Source organism: Hemiscyllium ocellatum, chromosome 31 (genome assembly GCF_020745735.1).
Source record: "Hemiscyllium ocellatum isolate sHemOce1 chromosome 31, sHemOce1.pat.X.cur, whole genome shotgun sequence".
Taxonomy (NCBI): Eukaryota; Metazoa; Chordata; class Chondrichthyes; order Orectolobiformes; family Hemiscylliidae; genus Hemiscyllium; species Hemiscyllium ocellatum.
Window position 1 is genome coordinate 1,202,860 of NC_083431.1, and position 17,621 is coordinate 1,220,480.

The 17,621-nt window shown below is 45.0% G+C and overlaps 1 protein-coding gene across 14 annotated transcripts in view; it reads left to right on the top strand.

Moving 5' to 3' along the window:
* ncor1 (nuclear receptor corepressor 1) overlaps positions 1–17,621 on the top strand; it is a 402,479-nt gene that overhangs the window by 293,129 nt on the left and 91,729 nt on the right. For all 14 annotated transcript variants that reach the window (XM_060848164.1, XM_060848169.1, XM_060848173.1 and 11 more), the window contains one exon: positions 2,181–2,356. In XM_060848164.1, the coding sequence (XP_060704147.1) occupies positions 2,181–2,356 (176 nt within the window). The remainder of the gene's footprint in view (positions 1–2,180; positions 2,357–17,621) is intronic.

Consider the following 17,621-nt stretch of genomic DNA (forward strand, 5'->3'; position numbering starts at 1 on the left):
TTAATAGTTCCCATTAGCAACCATTTATTCTCCTAGGCTGACTGTTCTCTACTTTGTCCAAAATTGTTTCTCTCTCACTCTCTCTTTTCTCTCTCGCTCTCTCACATTGGGTTCTATCTTAATCTATTGTTTACTCTATACCTCTCACCCATCCTATCTTCTGCACAGAAACCAACTTTTTCTTTGTTACCATCAGTTCTGAAGGAGGTCACTGGACTAACTCTGATAAAACATGAACTCTGATTTCTCTCCACAGATGTTGCCAGACCTACTGAGAATTTCCAGCAATTTCTTTTTATTTGGAAGCAAGTTTGGAATCAGAGTTTAGACAGCAGGCTAATTGAAATGGAGTTAGATATATAAGTAGTGGCTAGAACATAGAACAGTACAGCGCAGAACAGGCCCTTCGGCCCTCGATGTTGCGCCGACCTGTGAACTATTCTCAGCTTGTCCCCCTACACTAACCCAAAATCATCCATGTACTTATCTAAGGATTGTTTAAATCTCCCTAATGTGGCTGAGTTGACTATATTAGCAGGTAGGGCTTTTCATGCTCTTCCCACTCTCTGCGTAAAGAACCTGCCTCTGACATCTGTCCTAAATCTATCACACCTCAATTTGTAGTTATGCCCCCTTGTACAAGCTGACATCATCATCCAAGGGAAAAGACTTTCACTGTCTACTCTATCTAATCCTCTGATCATCTTGTATGCCTCTATCAAATCCCCTCTTAGCTGCCTTCTTGCCAATGAGAACAGACCCAAGTCTCTCAGCCTTTCCTCATAAGGCTTTCCTCCAGACCAGACAACATCCTGGTAAATCTCCTCTGCACCTTTTCCAATGCTTCTACATCCTTCCCAGAATATGGCGACCAGAACTGTACACAATATTCGAAGTGTGGCCACACTAGTGTTTTGTATAGTTGCAGCATGATATTGCGGCTCCAGAACTCAATCCCACTACGAATGAAACTTAACACACCATATGTCTCCTTAACAGCACTATCCACCTGGGTGACCACTTTCAGGGATCTATGTACTTGTACTCTAAGATCCCTCTGCACATCCACACCACCAAGAATCTTTCAATTGACCCAGTACTCTGCCTTCCTGTTATTCTTCCCAAATTGACCTCACATCACCTCACATTTAGTTGCACTGAATTCCATTTGCCACCTCTCAGCCCAATTCTGCAGTTTGTCCAAGTCCCCCTGCAACCTGTAACATTCTTCCAAACTGTCCAGTACTCTACTTTAGTGTCATCTGCAAATTTACTAATCTATCCACCTGTGCCTATGTCTAAGTCATTTATAAAAATGACAAACAGCAGTGGTCCCAAAACAGATCCTTGTGGCACACCACTAGGAACCTGACTCCAGGCTGAATACTTTCCATCAACCACCACTCGCTGCCTTCTTTCAGAAAGCCAGTTTCTAATCCAAAAGAAGTGTAAGTCGGAGGCTAGAAATCCTGCAACAAATAACTCACTTTCTGACTCCCCAAAGTTTGTCCATCTAAACACATGCCAGGAGCATGATGGAATGTTCTCCATTTGCCTGGATGAGTGCACCTTTGAGAACATGCAAGAACCTTGATGCCATCCAGGACGCAGCAAGCTGCTTGATTGGTACCACATTGACAAAAGCTTAGTCATTCCACCGTCACTCAGTGCTGCAGAAATGTACCAGTGATCCTCAAACCAACAACCACTTCTGTCTCAAAGGATAACAGCAGTAGATATATGGGAACAACCCCATTTGTAAGTTTTCCTCCAAGCCACTCGGCATTCTGACTTGGAAATATATCCCCGTTTCTTCAGTGTCGGTGGATCACAATCTTGGAAATTCTCCCCAGTGGCATTGTAGGGCAACCTACAATACGTGGACTGCAGTGGTTCAAGAAAGCGGCTTGCCATGACTTTCTCGAGGACGATAAATGCTGGCCCAGCCAGCAACACCAGCATCCCATGAGTGAATGAAAAAAGGCTGAAATAGGATGGTAGGAAAGTTTATAGACAGAAAAGGAGAAAAAAGTAATGATTGCAGAACAAGGAAGTGCAGGTTTAAATTTTGAGTCTCTGAAGTTGCAAGTACATCACCTTTCATTTCCAAAAGTGCTAGCTGTCCAGATGTAGTTACAGCAGTGTATTTGACTGACTGCACTTGTCACTTTGCCTTGCAGTTCTTCAGCCTGCTCCGCATCAAATGATGCAAACTACATCTGAAGGAGGGAAATTAGTGATTACCAGACCAGCTAGACCATCCAACATCCCCTCTCCTCCACCCCTCATTCCTTCAACAAAACCACCACTATCTACCGAGAAGCCAACATTCAACATGGGAGGTTCTATCTCACAGGTAAGCAGAAACCCCATACAGCACACATTCAATTCTACATGTATGCCATACTGAGGGTGTCTTCATGGAATCTATCCAAATTAATTAAGGCAGTGATTGCATAATCTCCATATGCACATGACTTAACAACCAGTTGCAATAGTGGCCTATGTTTTGCTGAAGGTGAAGTTGGCCTGGAGTAGAAGGAAGAATGTTACAGCACAGAACAGGCCCTTCGGCCCTCGATGTTGTGCTGACTTGTGGATTCAAATCTGTAGCCTCTCTATCCTACACTATTCCATTTTCATCCATATGTTTATAAGTTTATGGACAAATATGGTGAACACTTAAAGTTTGATTGAAGATTTGCAGCTCGGGTATCCGTTGTTGTGGTTGTGTTCGCCGAGCTGGAAGTTTTTGCTGCAAACGTTTCGTTCCCTGGCTAGGGAACATCATCAGTGCTGTTGGAGCCTCGTGTGAAGCGCTGCTTTGATGTTTCTTCCGGTATTTATATTGGTTTGTTCTTGCCGCTTCCGGGTGTCAGTTTCAGCTGAAACTGACACCCAGAAGCGGCAAGAACATCCATCAACAGACACATCGACTGGACCATATACAAATCACTGCAGCTGAAACTGACACCCGGAAGCGGCAAGAACAAACCAATATAAATACCGGAAGAAACATCAAAGCAGCGCTTCACACGAGGCTCCAACAGTACTGATGATGTTCCCTAGCCAGGGAACGAAACGTTTGCAGCAAAAACTTCCAGCTTGGCGAACACAACCACAACAATGGTGAACACTGCTTCTCTAGTATGGTCTGATCTTTCCACTGAATAGGCAAAATCCCAGCCGAGATACTGTTAGCAATCATTGTTTTGGTGTAGTATACAGGACCATTCCACCTGAAGTAACACTATTGTGTCCAGACGCTGAGTGCAGAGTTAGTTCCCAACCCTAATTGACACTTCTTTGCAGAGCAGGGCAGGCAGCATCCAAGGAGCAGGAAAATCGACGTTTCAGGCAAAAGCCTTTCATCAGGAATGATGCTGGGAGCCTCTGGGGTGGAGAGATAAACGAGAGAGGCATAGGGCAAGGGGCAGGTTGCTGAGGGTGCAGTGGTTAGATGGGAAGGAAGATGGACAGATTCGACAGGTCATGAGAAAGGTGCTGAGCTGGAAGTTTGGAACTGGGGTAAGGTTTGGGTAGGGGAAATGAGGAAGTTGGTGAAATCCACATTGATGACATGAGGTTGGAGAATCCCGAGGCGGAAGGTGAGGCGTTCTTCCTCCAGAGGTCTGATAGTAAGGGAGTGGCAACGGAGGAGCCCAAGACCTGCATATCCTCAGCAGAGTGGGAGGAGGAGTTGAAGTGTTCGGCCACGGGGCGATGCTGTTGTTTGGTGTGGGTATCCCAGAGATGTTCTCTAAAGTGCTTTGCGAGTAGGCATCCTGTTTCCCCAACAAAGAGACAGCATCGGAAACAACGGATACAGAAATGATGTGTGGAAGTGCAGATGAACCTTGATGGATGTGGAAGGCTCCTGTGGGGCCTTGGACGGAGGTGAGGGGGATGTGTGGGCGCAGGTTTTGCAATTCTTGCGGGGCAGGGGAAGGTGCCAGGAGGGGAGGATGGGTTGTTGGGTGGGGGTGCGTGGACCTGACAAGATAGACGCAATGGGAACAGTCTTTACAGAAAGCGGTTAGTGGTGGGAGGGTAGATGAGGACCAGGTGGGCTCTGTCCTTGTTGCAGTTAGAGGGATGGTGTTTGAAGGTGAAGGTGCAGGAAGTGGATGGGATGTGCTGGAGGGCACCATCAACCACATAGGAGGGGAAATTACGCTCTTTAGAGAAGGAGGCCATCTGGTGTGTTCTGTGGTGGAACTGATCCTCCTGGGAGCAGATGCAGTGGAGGCAGAGGAATATGGAACAAGGGACAGCATTTCTACAGGAGGTAGGGTAGGAGGAGGTGTAATCCAGGTAGCTGTGGGAGTCGGTAGGTTTGCGGAAAATGTCAGTGTTGAGTCAGTCACCATCGATGGAGAGGTCCAGGAAGGAGAGAGAGGTGTCATGATCTTCAGGCCTTTGTATGTGGCCTTCCCCGTTGCATGCGGATATGTCTTGCGTGTGTGCACAACATGAATTAATCTACATTGGGTACCAGTCAAGATATAGCATACACTACTTGTTTTGCTACCTCTGCTGATTTATCAAATGTTATTCATCTTTAATAAATCTGTTGCATGTTTTAGAGTCAAGGATTTATTTGTCTTGCATCTGTAATATAAATGGTAATGCTCAACTTTGGTTAAAATTGTGCAATGTGCTGCATCTGTCAGGATTACAAGTGGCTGTGTATTCTGTTAAGTGCATCTGAATTCCCCTGTATTTCCTGAAAGTTTCTATCATCTTGCAGCTTCAGTCTCCTTTGGACATAAATTAGACTTGAATGTCTGTGTGACTTTGACTTGCTTGTTTAGCTAGCTGAGTTGTGGGAAAAATTTCCCCCTCCCTCTCTGCATTTGTGAGATCTTCAGAAACTGATGACTCATAATTGTGGCTGGGAGATTAAAGCGTGAGCTTCTCTAGGAGGCTGAGTCATGGCAGGGTTTCCGACTTAGCACATGGACTGCTAAGCAAACTGAATCAAGTTGGAGTGGGTTCTGTTTGTTTTCAGCATAGATTTTAATCTGGTGGAGTTTAGGAGAGAGCTGTTTGATGCAGTACATAGATCAGTGCAGCACAGGAACAGGCCCTTTGGCCTACCGTGTCTGTGTCAACCATGATGCCACTATAAACTAATCCCACCTGCCTCCATAAACTCTGCAACCCTCTATCCCCTTCCTGTTCATGTGTCTGCCTAAATGCCTCTTAATCATTTGTGATAGATACAGGACAGATGTCAGAGGTAGTAAGAGTATGGAATGCTTTGCCTACAACGGTAGTAGATTCGTCAACTTTAAGTACATTTAAGTTGTCATTGGACAAGCATATGGGCGTATGTGGAATAGTGTAGGTTAAATGATCTTCAAATTGGTATGACAGGTCGGCGCAATATTGAGAGCTGAAGGGCCTGTACTGCGCTGTTATGTTCTATGCTATCATATCTGCTTTTACCACTTCACCCCATGGGATGTTTCAGGCACCTATCACACTCTGTGTAAAATAAAAACTTAGACTTGCACATCACCTTTAAACTTTACCCCCAGCCCACCTTAAACCCTATGATCAAAACCCACCGTGTAGGAACAGGTCCTTCAGCCTGCCAAGACTGCAGCAAAACATGATGCCTTTCTACACTAAAAATCTTTTGCCTCTACAAGTAGTTCTTCTATAACATGATGGTTGGCGATGTAATTGTGTTACAGCTGACACACATTTTAAAAGTTTGCCCTTGAGAAAGTGTTCCCAATTCATCAATTGCATCATAACAACTTCACGTTAATGAAACACACATTTATAGCAGAACAACCTGTACGTGGTCTAAATCGCTCTATTCCCTGCCTGTTCAGATACCTGTCAGGGTGACTCTTAAATATTGCTATTGCATCTATCTCCTTCCACCTCAGGCAGCTTTCCAGGCACTTACCACCCTCTGTTTTAAAAGAAACCTGCCCTGTGCAGATCCCTTAAACTTAACCCTTTTACCTTAAACCAATAGCGAGTTTTGAGATTTGTTTCAAGAATTCCTGAACACCATCAAGACACCAGAATAGAAGAGGATGAAATAATGGACTTCTTTGACGTAACAGCCCTGTTCACATCTGTCAACACTCACTACATTATTAGAAGAACCAAAGACACATACATCAAACGCCACCAACTTCATCAACAAGGACAATATCATCAAGCTACTGGACCTATGTCTTTACCACACACTTCACTTTCAATAACAAAATCTACAGACAAACCAACAGGACACCAATGGGATCTCCGATATCAGGGTTCTTAGCAGAGGCAGTAAAGCAGAGACTCGAACAAACAGCTCTGCCTACCATCCAACCCAAAACTCTGGGTCTGCTATGCGGACAACACCTTTGTCATCACTAAACACAACAAATTTGAGGAAACGTTCATGACCATCTATAATATCTTACTTGCATAACGTTCACAAAAGAGGAGAAAAACAACAGCAAACTACCATTTCTCGATGTCACAGTGGAGCAAACAGTCAATAGGGAACTTCAAACCAGTGTCTACAGGAAAACAACACATATGGACCAAACACTCAACTGCAGAAGCAATCTCCCAATACTCACAAACGAGGCTGTATTAGAACATTATTTCAACGAGCCACTACACACTGCAGCGCAGAGGACAATCACCTATCCAACATATTCAAAAAGAGCGGGTACCCAATGAACGCAATCTGCCAATTTCTCAGCAGCAAACCCAAACATGCCCAGAAACCCTAGCCACTCTACCCTACATCAAAGACATTTTGGAAATGACTGCCAGACTACTCAGACCTCTTGGGATCATGGTAGCCCACAAACCCACCAACATTCGAAAACAGCAGCTAATGAACTTTAAAGACCCTATACAGATAACAAGCAAGACCAATGTAATTTTTAAAATACCTTTCAAGGGCTATAGCAAACACTACATTGGACAAACAGGCAATAAACTAGCCACCATGATACATGAGCTTCAACTAGCCACAAAAAGACATGACCCAATATCACTAGTATCCTTACATATAGACATGGAAGGACATCACTTTTCGGCTGGGACAACGCATCCATCCTAGGACAAGCCAATCAGAGACATGCATGAGAATTCCTAGAGTTCCAATTGGAATGCCATGCTTCTATCAACGAACACATCAATTTAGACCCCATCTACCACCCTCTGAGGAAAAGAACTAAAAATAGCATTACCAACACAGGAAATGACATTGCCAACCCAAGGAAACCTAAACACACAAATAGAAAACGGGCCATAACATCAAGGATTATATATTGTTTGTTTTCCTTTTGGGTAAAGCATGTGCAGCGATGTGATTCTGTTTGCAGCATTTCTTAAGTGTAGTTGTAAGTTAATGTCAAAACTAAAGCAGGGTATTCAAAATGATTGAACAGAGTCAATTTCTCATTGTAAAAACTGGAACTAATACATCTGGAAATTGCTCAGTCAGCCTCACTTCATTTCTAACTGTGCAAACAGCTTGTGGTTATACATTTTATCAGCTATAGTCATTTGAAATCAGCCTTTTGGTCTTGCAGATAAATTATTTCAATGCCTCTCGGTAATTTTATAGGTGGAATTAACATTTAAGCTGGAATGATTCAAAGCTTTGTTTCATTTTAGTATTTCAATTTGTCACTAATATGGAATAGGGATGAATTGATAGGATTAATCCTGAAAAGTATATTTTAACTGTTGGGGCCCATTGAGATCTATTTTGTGTAAAGTTGCAAAAATTTGCCTGATCATTTTTTTTTTGATCCAATAAAACATAATAAATCCAAGATTTTTAGAGGTATCTATCAGTAAAAGAATTGAAATGTCTCACAGCTTTAAGTAATTTATGTTTGGCCACACAATTTAGTATGCTTGAAGAGAAGTCTTTGACTTTAATATTTGAAAAGCTTGGAAATATATCCCTTGTTTGGTCTGACCTCCCGAAGTTCAGCCATCCCAAACCATTATGGTAGTGATGGGCTAACAAACCAAAACTGTAGTGAACAAAAATTGCAATTCCATTTTTGATTAACTTCATATAGTAATGTTTTTGTGCAGTTCATCAGGCAAGTATTGGAAATCCAACTTGGTCTCCTAAGGAAGTGTGCTGTATCTATATATATTTAAAACTGGGAAAGATGTTGTGAAACTTGAAAGGGTTCAGAAAAGGTTTACAAGGATGTTGCCAAGGTTGGAGAATTTAAGCTATAGGGAGAGGCTGATCAGGCTAGGGCTGATTTCCCTGGAGTTTCGGAGGCTATGGGGTGACCTTATAGAGGTTAATAAAATCAAGAGGGGCATGAATAGGATGAATAGACAAAGTCTTTTCCCTAGGGTCGGGGAGTCCAGAACTAGAGGGCATAAGTTTAGGGTGAGAGAGGAAAGATATAAAAGAGACCTAAGGGGCAACCTTTTCACACAGAGGGTGGTATGTGTATGGAATGAGGTGCCAGAGGATGTGGTGGAGGCTGGTACAATTACAACATTTAAAAGGCATTTGGGTGGGTATATAAATAGGAAGGGTTTCGAGGGATATGGGTTGAGTGTTGGCAAGTGGAACTAAATTGCATTGGGATATCTGGTTGGCATGGACGGGTTAGACCGAAGGGTCTGTTTCCATGCTGTACATCTTTATGACTCTATAACTAGCGCTTCACTGGAGTTTCGCTAATGATGATACCTAGTATGATGACAAAACGTCTGAAAACAAACCTTCCAGCTCAGTGAGCAAACTTAGATCCTTAAACCAATATCCCCTAGAAATTGACATTTCCATCCTGGGGAAAAAGACTCCAACTAACCACTGTATCCATGTCTCTCATAATTTAATATACTACTTCCAGTCACCCCTCAGCCTCTGACACGAGTGAAAACAATCCGGGTTTGTCCAATCTCTCCTTTATAGCAATCGAGGGGAACCTCAATTATCCAAACATAATGAGCGGGCACTATTTCATTCAGATAATCGATTGTTCAGTTAATCGATAAAATGCCTTTCCTCTGGGGCTCAGAATTTTTAAAGTCTGCTCCCCGTTCAGGAGACTGCAACAGCACACAGTGTGTGAGACCCTGCCCCAACACTGTCCAACACCGTCCCCCACTCCCAATACCACTCCCCGCCCCCAATGCTGTGCAACACTGCCCCCCTGGTACCAACACCGCCCCCAATGTTTGCAACACCGTCCCTCTGTCGCCAACACCACCCCCAATGCTTGCAACACCGTCCCTGTGCCCTCAACACTGCCCCCAATGCTTGCAACACCGCCCCCCCGCCTGCAACACTGTCCCTTTGCCCCCAACATCGCCCCCCCGCCACCAATGCTTGCAACACCGTCCCTGTGCCCCCAATGCTTGTAACACCGTCCCTGTGCCCCCAACACCACCCCCAATGCTTGCAACACCGCCCCCCCCACATGCAACACCATCCCTCTGCCCCCAACACCACGCCCCCGCCCCCAACACCGCCCCCCGTCGCCAATGCTTGCAACACCGTCGCTCTGCCGCCAACACCGTCGCTCTGCCGCCAACACCACCACCCCGCCCCCAACACCACCACCCCGCCCCCAACACCGTCCCCCGCCCCCAACACCACCACCCCGCCCCCAATGCTTGCAACACCGCCTCCGATGCTTGCAACATCGTCCCTCAGCCCCCAACACCACCCCCAATGCTTGCAACACTGTCCCTCTCCCGCCAATACCGCCTCCCCACCCCCAATGCTTGCAACACCGCCCCTCAGCCCCCAATACCGCCCCCAATGCTTGCAACACCGCCCCCAATGCTTGCAACACTGCCCCTCAGCCCCCAACACCGCCCCCAATGCTTGCAACACTGTCCCTGTCCCACCAACACCGCCTCCCCGCCCCCAATGCTTGCAACACTGTCCCTGTCCCGCCAACACTGCCTCCCCGCCCCCAATGCTGTGCAACAACCCCCCCATGCCCCAACCCCTTGCAATATCTCAACCCACCCGCCACTCCCGCCCCCATCCACGAGCAACACCACCTCCTGCTCCCCCCACAGGCAACCCCCTTGCAAGAACTCCCCCACCCCCAACACAGACCCCATTCCCAACCCTGTGCAACAACTCTCCCCACCCCAAACCCCGTCCAACACTGATCCCCTCCCCCTCTCCGGGGCAGCTGGACTGTACACCAGCAAGGCTCCATGCTGCTGACATTGCCTTTGTGGGGTAAGGCATCAAATAGTGCACCCGCGCACACACTCAGCCAGAGCCACACTCGCAACTTTTTACTGCAACATTTTGACAAGTTCCACCTTTGCCCTGTACAGGACAATGTTGGAGAGATTATTTGGGAAGGGGTGTGTTTAGGTTACACCGCTGTGTAGAACTTCAGGGAAAGTGTGGGGAGAGAGAGAGAGAGGACGCGGGTAGTCAGTCATTTGGATTAAGCAGTGCCTGTTTAACTTGTTTAATCACTGTAAACAAAAGATGTGATGAATGTTGGAAATACATCGTTGATGTAATGTTTCCATTGGGATCTTGGGATCTCCTTCAGATAATCGGTATTCAGATAATTGAGGTTCCTCTGTACACTGTATCTAAAAAAAATACTGGTAAGCATCTTCTGCACCCTCTCCAAAGATTACACATCCTTCCCATTTTGTAGCAACCAGAATGTTATAAACTATTCTAAATGTGGCCTAACTAAAGATTTATGCAACTGCAACATGATTTATCAATGTTTAGAATAGAATACCCTTTATTGTCATGTGTACTCCAGCTTTTACAGTAGTTGCCTCTAATGGCGTCACCTTTAGTACAAGTAGGTAAGAATCTTGGATACAAAAGCAGAATAAAGACATCATTACTTAGTGTCTTAAAAATTAAATCATAAGATAGTTATAACATAGTTAAAGGATTGACATTATGGTCAAGTGAAAGTTTCAAATGGGCATTACATTGCAGCAGCTCAGCAAGCACGTGGTCTGACCGCCACTTGCGGCCCCAGTCCAACAACTGTCCTGCTTCACTCCAAGCCTCAGTACACCTGCGCCTCCCCGGGACGCGCTTCCCCTCGGGCCTCCCCGGGACGCGCTTCCCCTCGGGCCTCCCCGGGACGCGCTTCCCCTCGGGCCTCCCCGGGACGCGCTTCCCCTCGGGCCTCCCCGGGACGCGCTTCCCCTCGGGCCTCCCCGGGACGCGCTTCCCCTCGGGCCTCCCCGGGACGCGCTACCCTGGCACTCACTTCCCTGAATGCTCAGTGCCCTGACTGATGAAGGCGAACATTCTGTACACCTGCTTTACCACCTTATCCACTTGCGTTGCCAATTTCAAGAAGCAATGGACTTGTAACCCAAGATCACTCTATGTCAATACTCTTAAAGGTCCTGCCATTTTCTTCTTCCAATGGAAGATGCTTTGCAGCAAATCACCCATCCTCCTTTCAACAGTATCTTGGAAACCCAAATCTCTCTGTTGTAGAAGGACAAGCACAGTGGATGTATGGTTACATCACACCAGGTTCCCCTCCCAAGATACACGCCATCCTGACTTCCATGAGTTTCCTCTTGCATTTCACTTCTCAAAATGCATCACCTCACACTTGTCCAGATTAAACTCCATCTGCCATTTCTCCAGCCAGATTTCCAACTGATCTATATCATTCTGTATCCTTTGATATCCTTCCTCACTATCCACAACTCCTCCAGTTTTTTGTGTCACCTGCAATCTTATTAATCAAAACACTTATATTTTCATCCAGATCATTTATGATTTGGATTTTCAAACAACAGAGATACCAGCACTGATCCTTGTGGAACACCACTAGTCAAAGACCCCCGTTCAGATAAACACCCAACTACAGCTACCCTCCATCTTTTATAGCTAAGCCAGTTTAGTATCCAACGTATCAACTCACCATGGATCCCATTTGACTTAATCCTCTGGACCAGCCTACAATGAAGGACCTTGTCAAATGTTTTGGTAAAGGCCATGTAGACAATTTCCACTGCCTGACCCTGATCAATCAATTTTCATCATTTCCTTGATAAACTCAAGCAACTTTGAGATAAGTCCTTCTCTGCACAAAGCCATACTGACTATATCTGATATATATTATTTTCCAAACGCAAGTAGATCCTGTCCCTTCTCACTGACCTATAATTTCCTGGATTATCCCTGTTGCCCTTCTTAGCAAAGGAACAACATTGACTATTCTCCAGTCTTCTGTGGCTAAAGAGGATGCCAAGATCTTTGTCAAGGCCCCAGCAATCTCCTATGAGGCAACAATGCCTGACCACATATTCATGCCAACTGGTGAAGCGCACTGCACTTCACTAGTTGTAACGATTATGTAGTCAGGCATTTTTGTCCATACAATCTCTTGGAACTGCCTGAGTTTAGATATCAGTAAGAAACCTCGGGTTTTGTCAGCACAATGCATTACAATACCATAATTTTCATAAAAAATAGTTGTTGGTGGTTTGAGTGGAGTACAGAGCGATCTTGGGGTGCGAGTTCTTAACTGCCTGAAAATGACAACACAAGTGGATAAGATGGTAAAGAAGGCGTAAAGCATGCTTCCCTTCATCCTTTGGGGAATTGGGTGTAAAAGGTGGTAAATTATGTTGCATCTATATAAAACTCCAGTTTGGCAACATTTGGAGCATTGCATGCAGTTGTGGTTGCCACAGTATAAGAAAGATGTGGAGTTTTTGGAAAGGGTGCAAAAATATTGTGCCAGGATGTTGATTGAATTGCAGTGTATTAGATACAAGGAACATAAAACATTACAGCGCAGTACAGGTCCTTCAGTACTCGATGTTGTGCCCACATGTGGAACGAATCTGAAGCCCATCGATCCTACACGATTCCATTTTCATCCGTGTGTTTATCCAATGACCATTTAAATGCTCTTAAAGTTGGCGAGTCTACTACTGTTGCAACCGGTGCATTCCATGCCCCTACTACTCTGAGTAAAGAAACTATCTCTGACATCTGTCCTATATCTATCACCCCTCAATTTAAAGTTATGTCCCCTCTAATGATGCAAGCCATCACTAACTGAGGAAAAAGACTCTCACTGACCACCCTAACTAACCCTCTGATCATCTTATATGTCTCAGTTAAGTCACTTCTCAACTTTCTCTCGAACAAAAATAGCTCAAGTCCCTCAGCCTTTTCTCATAAGATCTTCCATCCATACCAGGCAACATCCATGTGAACCTCCTCTGCACCCTTTCTGCAGCTTCCACATCCTTCCTATAATGTGGTGACCAGAACTGTATGCAATACCCCAAGTGTGACCGCACCAGAGCTTTGTACAGCTGCAGCATGACCTCGTGGCTCTGAAACTCAATCTCTACCAATAAATGCTGGTACGTCATATGTCTTCTTTAACAACCTTTCAGGAATCTATTTGCATGGATACCGAGATTTCTTTGCTCATCTAAACTGCCAAGAATCTTATCATTAGCCCAGTACTCTTTATTCCTATTGCTCGTTCCAAAGTGATTCATCTCACGCTGTTCTGCATTAAACTCCAATTGCCACTTCTCAGCCTAGCTCTGCAGCTTAACTATATCCCTCTGTAGCCTGCAACATTCTTCGACACTATCTACAACTCCACTGACCTTAGTGTCATCTGCAAATTTACTAACCCATCCTTCTATGCCCTCTTCAAGGTAATTTATAAAAATGACAAACAGCAGTGGCCCCAAAAGAGATCCTTGTAGTACACCACTAGTGACTGAATTCCAGGATGAATATTTCCCATCAACCATCACCCTCATTCTTCTTCCAGTTAGCCAACTTCTGAACCAAACCACTAAATCAGTCTCAATCCCATGCCTCCGTATATTGTGCAGTAGCCTACTATGGGGAACCTTATCAAACACCTTACTGAAATCCATATACACCACATCAATTACTGTACCCTCATCCACCTGTTTGGTCACCTTCTCAAAAAACTCAATAAATAAGGCACGACCTACCCATCACATAGCTGTGTTGACTATCCCTATTCAGTGTATTCCTCTCTAGATGATTATAAATCCTATCTATTATAACCTTTTCCAATACTTTACCCACAACCTAAGTAAGGCTCACTGATCTATAATTTCCAGGGTTGTATCTACCCCTCTTAAATAAGGGAACAACATTTGCCATCCTCTAGTCTTCTGGCACTATTCCTGTAGACAGTGATGACATAAAGATCAAAGCCAAAGGCACTGCAATCTCCTTCCTGACTTCCTGGAGAATTCTAGGATAAATCCCATCTGGTCCAGGGGACTTATTTATTTTCACATTTTCCAGAATTACTAATACCTCCACCTTGTGAACCTCAATCCCATGTAGTCTAATAGCCTGTATTTCAGTTTCTCCTTGACAGCATTGTCTTTTACTAGTGTGAGTACTGATGAAAAATATTTATTTAGCGCCTCTCCTTTCTCCTTGGACTCCATACACAACGTTCCATTACTGTCCTTAATTGGCCATAATCTTACTCTAGTCATTCTTTTATTCCTGATATACCTATAGAAAGCTTTAGGCTTTTACCTTGATCCTATCTGCCAATGACTTCTCATGTCCCCTTCTGGCTCTTAGTTCTCTTTTTAGGTCTCTCCTGTCTAGTTTGTAACTCTCAAGCGCCCTGACTGAGCCTTCATGTCTCATCCTAACGTAAGCCGCCATCTTCCTCCTGACAAGAGATTCAACTTCTTGACTAAACTGCAGCTCCCTCGCTCGACCACTTCTGTCCTGCCAGACCGGTACATACTTGTCAAGGACACACAATGACTGTTCCTTGAATAAGCTCCACATTTCAATTGTGCTCATCCCCTTCGGCTTCCTTTCCCATCCTGTGCATCCCAAATTTTACCTAATCTCATTATAATTGCCTTTCCCCCAGCTATAACCCTTGCCCTGTGGTATATATCTATTTCTTTCCATCGCTAAAGTAAACATAATAGGCCGGATGGGATCTATCCCAGGTTACTGAGGGAAGTAAGAGAGGAAATAGCTGGCACCTTAACAGATATCTTTGCAGTATCCTTGAAAATGGTGGAGGTTGCAGCATTATGCTCATGATTGCTCATTATGTCCCCTTGTTTAAGAAGGGTAGCAGGGATAATCCAGGTAATTGCACCTGTGAGCCTGACATCAGTGGTAGAGAAACTACTGGCGAAGATACTAAGGGATAGGATATATACCCAATTGCAAGAAAATGGTCTTATCCGAGATAGGCAGCATGGTTTTGTGCAGGGAAGGTCATGTCTTACCAACCTAATCGAATTCTTTGAAGAGGTGGCAAAGTTGATTCATGAGGGAAGGGCTGTAGATGTCATGTACATGGATTTAGTAAAGCGTTTGATAAAGTTCCCCATGGTAGGCTGATGAAGAAGATGAAGTTGCATTGGGGTCCAGGGTGTTCTCGCTAGATGGATAGAGAACTGGTTGGACAACAGGGGCCAGAGTATTAGTGGAAGGGAGCTTCTCAAAATGGAGACCTGTGACCAGTGGTGTCTCGTGCTGCGACTACTGTTGTTTGTGATATATATAAATGATTTGGAGGAAGGTGTAGGTTGCCTCATTAGCAAGTTTGCAGATGACCCTAAAATTGTTGGAGTAGCAGATAGTGAAGGGGACTATCGGAGAATACAGCAGAATATAGATAGATTGGAGAGTTGGACAGAGAAATGGCAGATAGAGTTCACTCAGAACATGTGCAGATCAACTGGCAGAGGTCTTCTCGGACATCTTCAACCTCTCCCTGCAGCAGGCCACTGTCGGTGCCTGTTTCAAGAGGCCAACATCGTCCCTAAGAAGGCTCATGCAGCATGTCTCAATAACTACCGCCCAGCAGCCCTAACTTCGGTGGTCATGAAGTGCTTTGAAAGGCTGGTCATGGCATTAATCAACTCCTGTCAAGCTTAGAGTGGTCCTGGAAAAGCACAGCAGGTCAGGCAGCATCCAAGGAGCAGGAAAGTCAACACTTCGGACCGGAGCCCTTCAGCAGGACTTAATCAACTCCAGCCTCCCCACTACTCTTGACCCACTCCAGTTTGCCTAGTGAAGCAAAAGATTCATGTCAGATGCCATATCACTTGCCCTTCACTCCTCCCTAGAACATGAAGAAAGCTAATTAAGAATCCTATTTGTTGACTACAGTACAGCCTTCAACACTATTATCCCCTCGAGACTGGTTACTAAACTTAGTGATCTCGGACTAAGCCCCGTCTCTGCAACCTGATCTTCAGTTTCCTGACCCACAGGCTACAGTTGGGGACAATATTGCATCATCACTAACACTCAACACTGGAGCCCCCCAGGGGTGCGTACTCAGCCCCACACTGTACTCACTGTATACCCATGACTGCCATTACAAGTTCGCTGATGATACCACCATAGTCAGTCGAATCTCAGATGGCGACGAAACAGACTACAGATGGGAGGTGGAAGACCTGGATAAGTGGTCTAGCTCTCAGTGCTAGAAAAACCATGGAACTCATTACTGACTTTTGGCGGTATACACATTAACAGCACAGAGGTGGACCGAGTGGAGAGTGTCAAGCTCCAGGGAGTGGTCATCCACAACAAGCTTTCATTGACTCTTCATGTGGACGCACTCGTTACAAAGGCCCAACAACGTATCCTGTTCCTCAGGCAGCTGAGGAAATTTGGCATGACAGCGAATATCCTTGCCAACTTTTATAGGTGCGCCATCGAGAACATTCTGTCTGGATATATCACTACCTGGTATGCAACTGTACCATTCAAGATCGAAGATGGTTACACAGTGGTGAACTGTCCCGGACGATCACAACGGCTAATTTCCCATCGATAGAATCCATCTACCAGGCCTGCTGTCAAGGAAAGGCTGCCAACATTCTCAAAGATCCATCCCAACCTAGCAACGTTTTTCTGAACCTCTACCATCGGGGAGATGGTACAGAAGCCTGAACACACACACCAGCCGGTTTCATAACAGTTTCTAACCTACTGTTGTTAGAATACTGAATGGACTCACAAACCCTTAGCATTCGCCTGTACTTGTGTTTTTGTTTTTGCCACTGTTTACTTATTATTTACCATCTATGCTCCTGCCTGTATTGCTGCAAGTCAAAGCTTTTCACTGTGCCTCCGTACATGTGACAATAAATTCAATTCAGACAAATGTGAGGTGATGCATTTTGGAAGATGCAATTCCAGAGCAAACTATACAATAAATGGAAAAGTCATGGGGCAAAATGATGTCCAGAGAGAGCTTGGTTTTCACGTCCATTGTTCCCTGAAGGGATATTGAGTACAAGAATTGGCAGGTCATATGACAATTGTGTAAAACTTTGGTTTGGCCACATTTGGAATGGTGCGTACAGTTCTGGTCACCACATGACCAAAAGGATGTGGGTGTTTTGAAGAGGGCACAGAGGACATTCACCGGGATATTGCCTGGTATGGAGGATGCTAGCTATGAGGAGAGGTTGAGTCGATTAGGATTATTTTCATTGGAAAGAAGGGGTTGAGGGCAGACCTAGTTGAGACCTACAAAATCATGAGAGGTGTAGACAGGGTGGATAGCAAAAAGCTTTTTCCCCAGAGTGGAGGACTCAATTACTAGGGGCATGAGTTCAAGGTGAGG